The 14,352-nt window shown below is 45.4% G+C and overlaps 1 protein-coding gene across 3 annotated transcripts in view; it reads left to right on the plus strand.

The window, feature by feature from the left end:
* The window catches only part of col22a1 (collagen, type XXII, alpha 1), a 39,214-nt gene extending 25,879 nt beyond the window's left edge, over nt 1-13,335 (plus strand). For all 3 annotated transcript variants that reach the window (XM_076171583.1, XM_076171584.1, XM_076171585.1), the window contains 28 exons: nt 61-114; nt 544-648; nt 1,377-1,421; nt 1,984-2,061; nt 2,148-2,183; nt 2,276-2,329; nt 2,464-2,508; nt 2,763-2,798; nt 2,899-3,012; nt 3,246-3,303; nt 3,521-3,570; nt 3,699-3,752; nt 3,895-3,948; nt 4,124-4,177; nt 4,325-4,378; nt 4,519-4,572; nt 4,663-4,707; nt 6,528-6,581; nt 6,665-6,718; nt 6,957-7,010; nt 8,604-8,675; nt 8,759-8,794; nt 8,904-8,948; nt 9,024-9,203; nt 9,295-9,361; nt 9,562-9,744; nt 9,898-9,975; nt 10,071-13,335. In XM_076171583.1, the coding sequence (XP_076027698.1) occupies nt 61-114; nt 544-648; nt 1,377-1,421; nt 1,984-2,061; nt 2,148-2,183; nt 2,276-2,329; nt 2,464-2,508; nt 2,763-2,798; nt 2,899-3,012; nt 3,246-3,303; nt 3,521-3,570; nt 3,699-3,752; nt 3,895-3,948; nt 4,124-4,177; nt 4,325-4,378; nt 4,519-4,572; nt 4,663-4,707; nt 6,528-6,581; nt 6,665-6,718; nt 6,957-7,010; nt 8,604-8,675; nt 8,759-8,794; nt 8,904-8,948; nt 9,024-9,203; nt 9,295-9,361; nt 9,562-9,744; nt 9,898-9,975; nt 10,071-10,264 (2,007 nt within the window). In that variant the 3' untranslated portion in view covers nt 10,265-13,335. The remainder of the gene's footprint in view (nt 1-60; nt 115-543; nt 649-1,376; nt 1,422-1,983; nt 2,062-2,147; nt 2,184-2,275; nt 2,330-2,463; nt 2,509-2,762; nt 2,799-2,898; nt 3,013-3,245; nt 3,304-3,520; nt 3,571-3,698; nt 3,753-3,894; nt 3,949-4,123; nt 4,178-4,324; nt 4,379-4,518; nt 4,573-4,662; nt 4,708-6,527; nt 6,582-6,664; nt 6,719-6,956; nt 7,011-8,603; nt 8,676-8,758; nt 8,795-8,903; nt 8,949-9,023; nt 9,204-9,294; nt 9,362-9,561; nt 9,745-9,897; nt 9,976-10,070) is intronic.
* The last annotated feature ends 1,017 nt before the right edge of the window (nt 13,336-14,352 follow it).

A 14,352-nucleotide genomic window follows, 5' to 3' on the forward strand; every position in this document is an offset into this window, starting at 1 on the left:
CCTTTGAATCATTACGGTGCAGATCATGTGACTACCAGTTGTCTCCCTGTCTGTCTCCAGGGTATCCCAGGGATCATCGGGCCTCCTGGTCCACCTGGACAGAGAGGAGAGACGGTAAGTCACCTCTGAATTAAACCCATCTGTATTTGGTTAAATAGTAATTTCAGGGAAACTATTGCGACACGCTCAGGCTCAGTTAGAAGGGGAATGAAATTGCAGAGAACAGAAGAGTGTAACCTTGCATGTCCTCCATTATTGTTTGAGTAGAGAAGGTCTTTGAAATGTTCCCGTCCTGCAGCAGCAGAGGTTCAGAGGGAAACCTAATGCCTGCCAGGGCCTTTCATCTTCTTTCTTCTGTAGATCCTATAAAATTAATTTTAAATAAGGTTCTATAGTACAGAGAGTCCATGTATATTATTACTGTCTACAGGCAGCAGGGCTAGAAACTGACTGAATACATATGAAGTATTAGTGATGTGTTCTGTAGTTTGACTGCCACCTCATGTTTCTGCTCATGAAACATTCTCACCTTCATTATCTTAGGGTGAAGTTGGTAAACCAGGCCAAGCCGGCTCTGCTGGTTCACCCGGTGAGCCCGGTCTTACTGGACCCCCTGGAGTGCCAGGAAAGGGGAAGGATGGACAACATGTAAGAAACATACATCACATGTCATATCTACTGTGTAACACAAATGTACCCTGATACAGTCTAGAGTTAGTTAAGTGTTTCTACCTTATATTGTAAGACACTGATCTACTTCTATTCTGCCTTGCTACAACACTTCTGTGCACACTGAGTGCTGACAGGCTTCAGCTTCAGCTTATCAACGTTGACAACAAATATTCCCTGTATTTTACTATGATATTACATAAGGATCCGCCTCCTTTGCCTCCTTTGCCTCCTTTGCCTCGTTGATATATTTACAGTATTATGTCGTCTTTATTTGGACATAAACACGTGTGTTCATGCATGTGTGTTGGTTATCACGTGTGCTGACTACCAATGCAAACACTTCTGTTCTGTGGGACTCAAAGCAGCCTGAGTGGTCACATTGTGTCGCCACAGCTCAACACGTTTCTTCATCATTTTTCACGGCTGACATGTGGCCGTCCTGCTGACGGAGCAGAAACAAACAGGAAGCACATTGTTAAGACATACAGTATGACATGAAAGCACACAGGAGCACAGCGGCTCTGTGCTTTACAGCTGCCAGGTGCAGCCCTCAGGCTTTACCTCAGCTATGAGCACACTGAGCAGCAACACACACACACACGCACACACCTACACACACTTACAAGTCTCAATGATTTATTCAAAACAGGCTTAATTGTAGAGTTTGAAAACTTATTTCATTGATGTCATTTGTGATCTTACAGGGCGACCCTGGACCACAGGGAGTTCAAGGACCCCCGGGGCTCAAGGTAACATCCATCTAGAAGTTTTTATGTGTGTGTGTGTGTGTGTGTGTGTGTGTGTGTGTGTGTGTGTGTGTGTGTGTGTGTGTGAGGTTTGTAGGTTGCCCAAGGTGTTTTTTTCATGCACAGGTGCTCCTTTGTTGATGTGAAACACATTTTTTGTGGCATGGATGAGAAAAACAATTCATTTTTGTTGAAAGCAGCAAAAGCAATTTCTCTGTCCACCCCAGTGTGACCACAGCTCTGATTATAAGCAGCTCTCTACTGTGAACAGCTTGATATTGAGGGCACAGGAAGGAAGACGCTGGACGGGCATTTGCTGGATTAATGGTGTTAAATCGTTCACCCCCATCACCTATGTGTTTTCCTTTCTGGGTAACAAAATGTCAAACTCAGATTGTGTTTTTTCATCACAGATTAAAGTCAGGGTGGCATTTCTGGGTTCAGCAGCCACCACTGAATTTGTCCATTTCAGTGCCAGGCAGGACTCTTAGCCAAACATTCTAGGTGGACTGACATTATCTGAAGATCAGGGTGGAGAAGTTAACTTTGGGATTTTTCCTCCCAGGGTCTGCCCGGGTCACAAGGACAGATGGGGATGCCGGGGAATAGGGGCCAGACTGGAGAAGGAAAACTGGGACCAGCGGTACGGAGATGAAAGCCCATCAGTGTGATGTTGTCTTTCCAGTGTGTGTATCTTGATAGAATGTTGACACTGTTTGTCTTTCACAGGGACCTGCAGGGAAGAATGGTGAACCTGGACCTGCGGTAAAGTGTCTCATAAAGATTAAGTTCAAGAATGTCTCTGCCTGTCAGATGGACACTAAATCTTTAATGTCTCCTTGGTTTGTCTGGTTCAGGGCTTGAGGGGTCCACCGGGTGTTGCTGGATCTCAGGGCCCAGCAGGACACAATGTAAGTCCACAACTCTACTTCCAGATCTACAATGTAGATTTGTTAACATTTAGAAAACCAATCAATTCAAAATGTTCTAAATCTTTATAAATATATCATATCTTGATGGTTCTTTGTGTTTGCCTGACCTGCAGGGTTTACCAGGAAGGCCAGGAGAGAAGGGATCACCTGGAGAGCCGGTAAGTGTGGGGTTAGTTTGGAACGATCAGTCTGATGAATGAGCCAGACTGGAAATGGTTGAGGATAGTTTCACAACCAATCAAATGTCCCTTTGTTAGTCTGCACAGCTTCTTTCTGTCTGTAGTTCTGACCCACTAACAACTTACATCATAGAAAGTCTTCATTCTCCTTTTAAGGATGATTGTTAAAGAACTCTCCATCATTCATTCATTCATTCATTCATTCATTCCTTCCTTCCTTCTTTGTCTCCCAGGGAAAGGCAGCAGATCTATCTGATCTAGACCTGAAGGTAAGAACATGTTCCACTGTTTCCTTTGCAATAAGAACTGACTGAAGCTCACATCAAGACCAAGATGAAGTCATGTCTACCCTCTCTGGGCCCTCTTTAGGGTGTTTGCTCAGACTGCCCTGCAGGCCCATCTGGACCTCCAGGTCTCCCAGGCATCCCAGGGGACAAAGGACTCCCAGGACCAATTGGAAAGAATGGGCAAGATGGTTATCAAGTAAGACAGAAGTCATATTCCATCAAGTAAAACATAATTCTGCTCATGTTGAGTGTGTTTCTGAGACAGGAAGTGCTCGCTGCTCTGTCCTGATCATCATCAGTCACATTTGCTGTGAGGAATGGAGGAGGCTGCCTGTGCGTCCTTAGGTCACCAGAGAACCATTAGACCTGGTGACAGTGCTGAGTGCCGTCTGCCTGGACAGAGACTGATTGTCTGCTGTGTCATTGTAGGGAACGCCGGGAGCAGCTGGACCTCAAGGGGCTCCTGGAGCTGATGGAGGGAAGGCAAGTCTGTACACTCAGCACACCATTACTGCTCCCTTGACCAAACATTAATTAGTTGCTACTGTCAGCAAATGAAATACATGACAAGTAAATATGAAATATGAAACTAGCAACACACACAATGCCACTCACAACTGACATCTGCATATCTGAACAGAAACGTGTGTCTAGTATTAAAAACAATGTTTCATAAGATATCTTTCTCTTTCCAACAAAGGGAGTAAAAGGTGATCGTGGACCTGCAGGAACAGCTGGTGACAAAGGAGACAAGGTAGGTTATTATTATATAGGTTCTTTAGTTACATTTGACTACTTTTTGTCCTTTTTCAGATATAGATTTGACCATGAAATCCATTATAATGCAGTCAGTAATCAGTGAACTGTGTTGTGTATGAACAGGGTCACCCAGGCCCCCCCGGCCACCCAGGACCTGCAGGCTTAATGGGCACACCTGTAAGTTCATGTCTTATTCTGTGTAGATGCATGTAAACAGGAAATGAGACCACTTACAGATTTAAACGGGGCTCATTAGTTCTGATTCTGTTTTACACTCGGGCCGTTTTCCACTGAGATCCACTGTCTTTTTCATCTGCAGGGTAACGATGGACAGCCTGGCCCCGTTGGTCCCCCAGGGCCCCTTGGAGAAAAGGTCAGGCTACACTACGCGTACTTTACCCTTAGAAAGCTTATTACCCATGTGTCATTACTGTACAGACCGCCTCCCTCCAGCATCTGGGTCAGCCAGTCTGAGTGCTAACAGCAGCCATTCATCATTTCTTTGCTTTGGTGACACTGACCTGTTTGTGTTTGTTTGTGTTTACCAGGGCAAAGAGGGACTCAAAGGCATTCAGGGACCACCGGGTCTTCCTGGTCTGATAGTAAGAGAAATGATTTGATGTATAGCTTCTTAAACACACACAGATCCTGAAGCATCCCTCTTAGTGCAAACATTTCTACTTGGCTGAATGGAAAGTGTTACTGTTGTCACATCCAGCAGCTAACTGACTGATCTCACTGTCCTCCAGGGTCAGCCTGGGAAAATGGGAAAAGATGGCAGACAAGGTGAACAAGGAGAACCGGTAAGTAAATGCTGAGGTCTGCAAGAGAGACAGAGCAGATACTGAGCCTGAACTATGTGACATCATCTGTTCTTAGATGCATAAGACATTATTTTGTGCACGATGCTTAAACATGATTTGTATTCCTGGTGTAATTTCAGGGCAAGCAGGGAGAACCAGGACCTCCAGGTAACCCCGGCTCCAGGGGACTCCCAGTAAGTGACCACCTGTAAACAACACAGAGCTGATGGAGCAAACTCAGGGCCAACTGTGGATTTGATATTGTTTTGTATTTTTCTGTGCAGGGCTTCAAGGGCCACAGAGGAGAACCAGGATCTCCAGGAGGAAAGGTCTGTGTATGAAAGGGAATAGTTTGAGCTTGTTTCTTTTTACCCCAAAGTATTGAATTGCCCCAGATGAGCTGCAGGTCTGGCAGACTTATGGCTCCGCCCCTCACTGGCTGCAAACTGTGTGATATCAGCAATCTTATCTGAAGTTCATGACATGTCACATGCGTGGGAGATGATAAACCAGCATCATAAACCAGCTTCAGACGGTTTGATGCCTGTCAAACTGTCCCATCACATCACAGCTGGACCACAAGGAGGATCTGGATGTGTCTCATGCTGCAATCAAGCATCTTTAGAATGTCCCCTGTAGCTGTTGTGTTGTCTCAGTCTACAGGATTGTTAATAGCATAATGGAGGTAAATGATATTGCAGCCGTCACTGCAGAAAGCAACAAAGCTGCTCTGTGAGAAACAAACCCATCTCTGATTCACCATGTGGGCTCAGATTTGCCAAAGCATCTTTAGCTCAGGTTGAGCTCTCCAGCCTGTCTGTGTCAATCCGGGCAGAAGCCTCCAGATAATGAGGAGCAGAGTTTCTACACTCATGAAAATCCTGCAGGGTTAATGGAATATGAAAATGTGTTTTCTAGCAGAGGTTTCGGGAAATGATGCAATCTCTCAAACTTTGAGAAAGTTTATGGAGCTCTTCACTAATGGCCCAGGAAGCCCAAACTGCTCCAAATCAGCTGTCATCCGCTCCATCAGCCAGTGGGGGTTGGGATGGTGCTCTACTTTTGTGTTATTGCTGATTGAGCTAATGTTTGATTGGTGAGAGGCGTCATCACAACCAGGTAACTGCTGCTTTAATACTCCAGAGAGACGCTGACTCAGTCCTGCAGTCAGGCTTCATCAGGCCTCTGAATGAGGGGGATTACATCACAACACAGAAGCTACAAAGGTTCACCAACTTGATCCCTTCCGTGACCTATATCTATATACATTAGCGGACTGATAGTTTAACCACAGTGCTGTGATGTTACATTATGTACAAGCGGGGACATTAACGTGTGTGTCTCTGTCTCCAGTCATTGTCTTCCTCCTTCCACCAGACTAATTTGATAGAATGTAGAAGGCACATACAAGAACATAGAAGAAGGTAAGAGAACCCTGCAGTGGTGTAAAGAATCCCACATGGTCCCACTCAGCTTTTGTCATATTGTGCTGCCATGTTGAGATGAAACCCGACTCTATGATCCGTCTGACGCTGGCCTTTTTCACACACACATCTCCTCTGCTAGTATCACTGCACCTGCTGATATGTGTCGCACTCCTCACACACCCGCAGGAAAGGTTTGTGCCACGGCGGCGTGACCGATAGCACGGCTCATTACGGCCCGGTCTGACTGAGGCAGGGCGAGCCGCTGAGCCAGGCAGCCTGTCAGCCCTGCAGCTCTGCTCTGTCTGCCACGCCAACAGCAGACAACTTATTATAGAGGAACTCTGGAGCGTCTCTTCACTAAGTCTCCCCTCGGCGCAGGGAGAATTATAATTAGTGTCACTAAATGTCAATCTTATGGAAATGATATTCACTATTCTTCATTAAAGTGAAGTTTGATTTACACGGTAGGAAGTACAGATTTAGCACAGAGCCACATGTAGCAGTGAAATACAGACTGTGCTGATTAAAGACTCATACTGGCTCAAATGACTACAATCGTATTCATTGCAGTCCTCCAGCCTGCAGGTTGAGTCTCTGCAGAGGATCAGGTTATGGATCTCCATGGAGATTCACCTTCATACTCACCAAGATGTGAATGATGCAAAAGCAATCACTGTTTTATCCTTTGACATGTTTTATTCTCTCTGTCTGGTTGTAAACAGGGTGAAGATGGAAAGCCTGGGCTGCCTGGACGTGAGGGCAAATCTGGGAAGGACGTAGGTTCAGACACAGAAACATGAGAAGGAAGTGTGCTTTGACTTTGTAAACATGTGATAATACTGTCTGTTTGTGTTTGAAGGGACTGAAGGGTCCAGCAGGTCCGGACGGACTGATCGGTCCAAGAGGGGAGCCGGTGAGTCGTTTGCATGACTGACAGAAGCGTCTGTAAAACAGCACAATGTCAAGCAGACAGATAGACGAGGACGTGAAGCGGGGCTCGTCTCATTTCTCTTTCTGTCCTTCACAGTCAGCTTTCACATTCTGTGTACGGCAGCATCTCTCTCTCTCTGTCCTCCCTCTCTCTCTCCTCTCTCTCGCTCACCCTCCCTCCCTCCCTCTCTGTTAACCCCCTCTCTCTTCTTGTCTCCCAGGGCAAGTCAGGTGAACCAGGCCCGTCAGGAAAACAAGGTCTCCCTGGGACTCCAGTAAGTTGTCTGTTGCTCTGTTATATCATATTTAAATTCACTTTAGGCTTTGACTGACAGTTCTTAGCTACATACCTTGATCACCACAGTGACAGATGGACTGACGCCTCAGCAGGCACATGTGTCCAGATGCAGACATCGTAGAGAAGTTGAATGATCCGTAGGCGTAGAATGCAAGACAGGAAGTGACTGCAGCATAAACTAATGTCTGAACAAGGTTCCTGTCCATGAAGAGTCTGAGTTATTGGATGTTGTGGATGTAGAGAAGGTCCTGTGGGGACATGAGGGGAGGAAGAGCAGCTCAGGCCTGTCAGTGGCGTGGAAACACTGCAGTATAGATGTGATGATGATTGTTACTGATTAAAGGACAACTGATAGATCTGATCTGATAAAGCTGAGGGTCTCCTCATCCACATTAGTGTCATCCTCTATCTCCTATGTTCATCTCACCAGGAAGCTCGAACTAAGCAGGGCAGCAGTTGTCAATATGAGCAGGCAGGTTTACTCATAGAGGGAATGAGATAAGATTCCTAATGTCCTTTCTGATGTAATGGATGTGGACCGCTGTGATAAGACATCTGACTGACTGATGATTACATTCTGCTCCCGAAGACTCTCAGTCAGGAAACAGAAGTAAACGGAGACATCAAGCTCCATGCTAATGATGGAAAACATCCACACAAAGTCCAACTGTAAGGGCAAGACATAAGGCATAAGGCAGGAAATTACATATAAGACACAACTGCCTCAATCAATAACAGCACCTTTGGGCTCAGTAGAGTTTAGCACTGTGCTAACACAAGCAGGCACTGGAGTCTGCAGGGACCTGAGACTCATTGGCGTTGTTAAAGTGACATGAATGGAAGTCCAGACTCTGTCACCTAGGATGTAGATGTTGATGGATGTAAAGTCAATGTATATGTACCTTGTTGTGTAGGTGTAGCTCCAGCTGACGGTTTGATGCCTGTCAAACTGTCCCATCACATCACAGCTGGACCACAAGGAGGATCTGTTAGTGTCTCATGCTGCAATCAAGCATCTTTAGAGCTGAGCCTGGACCTGCATGGATGCATGAGTACTGTGTGCTGCAGATACCAGAGAGGAGTTGTTGCTAGTCGTCAGCAGAGGGAGCAGGTCAGCCAGCTGGAGCCCGGAGGAGGCAGCAGGGTTTCAATCAGCCAGGGAGCTCAGAGGAGGGAGGCTGGAGGGAATCAGACACATGTGTTCAGGTGGAATATCTACCTCTGAAAGAAGAGAAAGGAGGCTGCAGAGAGCTGGAGTGTGTAGTTTAGATGTAGGAATATGTTTTAGAGCAGGAGGTGAAGGATTTCTGAAATTGCATAAAAACCTAAGTGGTAGCAAACACGTCCATGGTTGGTTTGAGCTCATTTACAGCCTGTAAACATAAAAACAGATCATTTACAGCTTGTAAACATGAATACTGATCATTTCCAGCCTGCACCTAACAACACAAGATTTTTTATTTGGAGCTAAATGAAGATGTTGCAGAATCCCTAGTAACAGATCTGCTGTTAGACTTTGATTCTCTATGCATGATTTGTGATGGACAGCCATGCTTCTGCTGTACTTCAGGGTCTTATGGGATCCAAAGGAGAGGGCGGCAGTCCAGGATTACCAGGCTTCAGTGGTCCTAAAGGCCCTGCAGTAAGTGCTCCTTTTGTCTACACTGAATTAAAACATCAATGGCTAAGTCCATGAGAGATGATCAACCTGATCTCTGTTTCTAGGGCCCATCTGGACCCGTTGGCCCAGAGGGAAAACAGGTACTGACTTCCTATGAGCCCCTATACATGGGTGAAGAATTCATTGATATCATTTGAACCTACCTTCCATGTATGTCATGTCACATCTATCACCTTTGGTGTTTTGCAGGGGATACCAGGGAGAGCTGGAGATCGGGGGTCAAAGGGAGATCTGGTGAGTGGACTCTGTGGTTCCCTCACTGTCCACTTCATCAGAGTAAGTGCTTTAACACTGTGATGTCTCATGAAGGGCCAATCAGGTACCAAAGGAGATAAAGGACAATCAGGGGATCCAGGCATGCCTGGAAACACCGGACCCCCAGGCAGAAAGGGCCACACAGGGATGATGGGAATGTCGGGACCACCCGGAGAAATGGGAACTCCCGGGCCACAGGGACAATCTGGGAATCCCGGTCAGCCCGGTCCAAGGGTGAGTCATCCAGTAAAAGGTTCTGACTCAGCAGGACTCACACTCCAGTCTAATCATAATGAATCAAACATTAACATCTTTGTGACTGCAGGGAGAGTCAGTATCACTGGAGCAGATGAGGCGGCTCATTCAGGAGGAGCTGGCCAAACAGTTGGATGGTGAGGCTCCAGTTCATGTCAGGGCGGGTCTGAACCAGAGACTTCAGTCACATACTTTGATCATCTGGGCTCATTTGTTATCTGTTTGAGATTGAAGTGTGTGTGTGTGTGTGTGTGTGTGTGTGTGTGTGTGTGTGTGTGTGTGTGTGTGTGTGTGTGTGTGTGTGTGTGTGTGTGTGTGTGTGTGTGTGTGTGTGCAGCCAAAATGGCGTACCTCATGGCGCAGATCCAGCCGGCCCATGTGAAGAGCACGGCAGGCCGTCCCGGACCTCCAGGTAATCCTGGTAAAGATGGCAATCCTGGGCGATCTGGGCCTCCTGGAGAGTCTGGTATGCCTGGACAGAATGGAGGAGAAGGACCCCGGGGACCCATGGGTCCTAAAGGTGAGACAAAGGGTCACAGCAGGGTTATGGAGGCTGTTTGAGTTCATCACAGTGGATCTTTAATTTAGTCTTGTTTTCTGGCCTTTGCTAATAATCAATGACACAGCTGATGTTGAGCATTAATGGTGACTCATGCTCGTCTCCTCCATCCAGGTGAGAAAGGAACCAAAGGAGACCAGGGAGAGCCTGGTGTTGGTGACAGAGGAGAGCAGGGCCCCACTGGCCCTATAGGTAATGACCTTTGACCTACTGATGCTTTCATCTCTAATGTGCTTTACAATCCTTATCAATCCTTATCTGGTTCCTAAACGTTCCTTCTGCTTCAGGTCCAGCCGGCATGCCTGGTTACGGTAAAGACGGAAGCCCAGGACAAGTCGGGGCACAGGGAGAGGCAGGAAACCCCGGCCCTCACGGTCAGTCAGGCCCCCCGGGGCCTCCTGGCCAGTGTGACCCCTCCCAGTGTGCCTACTACGCCAGCCTGGCACACAGACCCCACACCAAAAACGTGAAGGGAACTTAAACACAGACACAAACAGCTCCAAGTCCAGCTGTACTCATGAACTATGGCGTGTCAGTATGAATCAAGAACTTTACTTTTTCAAGATGATAATAACCTCAATATGGAGGGCTGAAGCAAAATGTGCTGCCGGTCAGATTCTTTCTTTTGTTTGTTTTTGGTGTAAAGCTTTGGCTGGATGGAGAGTGAAGTGTTCTGTTCTAATGTGGGGCAGCTAAGAGGATGTTTGCTTCGTTCAAGTTTAATATAAAGGGAGAAAACCAAAGTGATGTCTGTAAATGTATGATGGCATCAGTAATCAGCTCTATAGTTCAGCCAGGCTTTGCTCTCTCGCACAGACGCGTCACCACAACTCCACCAGCTTCTTCCTGTCTGCTGAGGCCATTTTGCATCAATCAGCCATCACAGCCACACTCAGAGTTTAGACCAGCATCAGTGACTGACCAGCAAAAGTGATCAGTCACTGAGGAGCTGCTACAAGTCTCTGGGTGTTTACTCTGTCCAGAATGATCTATTCTATCGACGGGAAGCAGGTGAAGCGTTTGAGTCCCAATCTCAAATAGCAGTACTGATTTTGTGTAGGAGGAGTGTTAATGAGTGTGTGTGTGTGTGTGTGTGTGTGTGTGTGTGTGTGTGTGTGTGTGTGTGTGTGTGTGTGTGTGTGTGTGTGTGTGTGTGTGTGTGTGTGTGTGTGTGTGTGTGATCGCCTCGCCAGCTTGGAATCGTGTTTTTATGCGGCCTTCTCTCCAACCTGCAGATGGATGCTTCTCTTTTGGATGGTATTGATATTACCATAGAGTATATAAGGATTTACACTTTTAAACAAACACGAGGAAACAAACCACATCTTCAACTCCTCCTCCATGACGTTTCCATGGCGATTTGTGAACGTGAACGTCTGATTGAGCACAACAGGAAAGGCCTTTTCAGTCCCATCCCATAATATTTGAGTTGATGATGCTGCTTGTTGCTTTAGAAACAATCATTCATATTTAAAAGTGTGATCATTAGTCATCATCAAAACTTGCATAATTCAGTCAAGCAGTTAGCTCTGCACGTAGACAAACCCTCTGCATGTAGGCATCATTTAAGATGGATCCCTACATGTGTCTATAACATGCTACACGTATGTAGAATCTATGTTTCCTTTACCATGACTCTATGTTACGCAATCTTTCTGTTTCAAGCTTTAAAATGAGACAGAAGCTCACACATCATTTTCTCAGGCACCTACCAACATTAGAATTGGATTAAACCGCCTCCACATGCCTGTCATCAGCTGGCGTTCACCCTCATGCTGCAGGGTAGTGAGCGTCTCATGTATGTTGGGTCATATGGATAAACGTATGAACCAAACAGCTTTGATGAGCTGTTTAATTGCTTCTTTTCTTCACCTTTTCTTCCCCCCCAAAGCTGCTTGTTTCAGACTACTTTCTCCACAAGTGTCACTTCCTTCCTGCTGTGCCGGGCTTATTAAGTGTCTACCCTGTGGCAGCGAGCGGGCCGGTTCAACCCGGCTCTGAAAACACACTGCTTTTCTTATTTGTCCCCTGGAAACTAAAATTGGAGAGTTCCCTCCCTGAATCCTGATGACTGGAGCATTGTGCTGCCACTTGAAGGATGTTTGCTTCATGTCCCTTGTGGACCAATTAAACGTCTCTCAAACTGCAGACTCACTGGTGATCTAGAACCCATTAAAGAGTCCACACAGAGGTTTACCATTCTTCTTCCTTTGGTTAACATGAGAAAAACACAGAAAATGTCCTGTGGCTGAACATTTTCCACCCTAAACAGAATATTACATTCTTATTGTGCAACTATAGCCTACAGGTCAAAGGTCAGCATCTAGTGCCAATCCTCCCCAGCTCAGGTTCCCTAATAGAATATCAATCATGAAGAATGTCTTCAACTTGATGAAGCAGGTTTGTGTTTTCAGTTTGAAGTTTCTCAGCAGCATTAATCCTGTAATCATCTGATTGGTTAAGGAATGACTTGGTTCATTCCTTCATAGCTTCCATGCAGATTATGAGTGCTGGAGACGCCTCCATTATTGTGATGTTTGGTTCATCTGTACTTGTTTTCTTGCTTTGTGTTACAGGCACTTCAGAATGAAATGTAGTGAAATTTTTAGAACTACTCGACTACGTCATTTCAAGTGGCTGACTCATCAGCATGCAGACTTACAGCTCTTGTCCTCGTCCTCGTCCTTGTCAGTCTTGTATTGTGTCCTTTTACATCGTCTGTAATACTCTTGCTTGCTTCTGACCATTTAGTGAGCTCTAGTCTCAGGTCATCTTCATTGGAGTAGCAGTTGAAGAACTAGTTGCAGCAGGAAAATGGGTCATGAGGCTTCGGTGCTAAAAGCAGGAATTCTTGAAAACGTTCCTGTTGTGTGAACGTGCTTTTCACATCAAAGGAACCTTTTTAAACCTTCTTTTATTGTCCTTTCCTTCCACCTTTCAGTCTAAATGTTTGTGTATGTTTTTTTGGATGATTTTGCCTCGACTCACTGAGGTTTAACTCAATGACATCATTTGTACTCTGAGAGCAGCTCTGTAGTGCTACAACATCAACAATGTGTGGAGTAAGTCTGTGTACAAACTGGTCCAAAAATGTGGAATAGTTACTGTTCACCTGCTCAGTCAGAGTTCCAGGCCAGCTAACGTGTCTATTGATTGCTTCTGTGTGGTTGGTGTATTAATGAATGAAACGTGTCAGTATTATTTGTTGGTTTTGTAAAAGCTTATCACACTAATCACTCGACTCCATGCCTACAAGGTGAGATGGTGAGCATGAACCTTTCTGCTGCATTTACAGGATTTGTTGTTTGTGTCCCTATAGACCAAACAGCTTTCATTCAAATCGCATTTACTTCCTTTTTCTCGCTGATTTTTTTTTAAATTATACTGCTAAATTATTCACAATTTGATCCAGTACGCATGGGTTTGAATGAACTCTACCCACATGTATGAACATTCTCCTGATGAATTGGTGCTAAGACAGTAAATTAGTAGCATATGTGTAAGTATTGGAACGACACAAGTACTGTACTGTTTATTGTAATAAAGAATAGATCCATTTTATAACTCAGGCTTTCCTTGGTGTTTTTGAATGTGGATGTGTCTTTCATTTTTCACGTCGTATTAAAACTTGGCCCCATGCTTTGTAAACAAACGTCCTGGTTGGAAAGTGACAGTAACTCTGCAGCGCTTTGAAAGATAAACATTAATGGGCTCTGGGCAATAATAACTCTTTATTATTATTCATTATCATTCTACCAGAAGATGAATGCAACGTTTACTCTTTAACTGTTTTTGTTCAAACTGATGAAGAGGCTCATGTTCATTTGTGTCGTTTGTGTTCATCTGAGTTTGTTCATTGTAAAGTATGTGAGTCTTAATCACAGCTCCTGTGTTGATACAAATGTTCTGAACCAGCAGCTGTTGGCAATTCCACTTACACACACTAATTTAAAGCCAAATGGCTCTAAGCACTGATAAGATCTCTGAAATCAGAGGCCGTCCTTGGAAAGGCTGCGACGCTGCTAAAGGTCATATTTGACCTGCAGATGTATTTGTGCTGTGCAGACAGAGGAGGGGATGATGTTGACTCTGTCCAGCTCTGAGTTACCAGGCAACAGTGACATGCCTGCCCCGAATCCAGATTATATCCATAACAACTCAGGGACACAATAGCCTTTTACTGCAGTGTTTGGGATTTCATTTGTACCTTTAATCAGTTTCATTTCCATGTGCACACCAAACTGTGTGACCCTCCACTCTGCATAGAGCTGTGATCACCGGCCTGAATGTCATCTGCACTACAATGACTCTGGATGTTCATTTGACTTCCTGTTCTATCCAATGGGAACCGCTTTAACTACAATACATTTTTATGTCAACCAAAAAATATAATTATAGCCCGGGCTAAATGAGGATTCAGGGTGACATCACACATTGAGAGCTTTTCAAGAAAAAAATCTATTAAGTGAAGTGATGGGGTGAAACAACACCTGGTGTGATGTTCCACTGCACAGAGCTCCACATGGGGCTCAGAGGGAGAAGTGATGTGAGACATTAAAGCACATGCAT

The sequence above is a fragment of the Genypterus blacodes genome, unplaced genomic scaffold, assembly GCF_046128005.1.
Source record: "Genypterus blacodes isolate CSIRO-AG114 ecotype Tasmania unplaced genomic scaffold, CSIRO-AGI_Gbla_v1 ptg000258l_1, whole genome shotgun sequence".
NCBI lineage: Eukaryota > Metazoa > Chordata > Actinopteri > Ophidiiformes > Ophidiidae > Genypterus > Genypterus blacodes.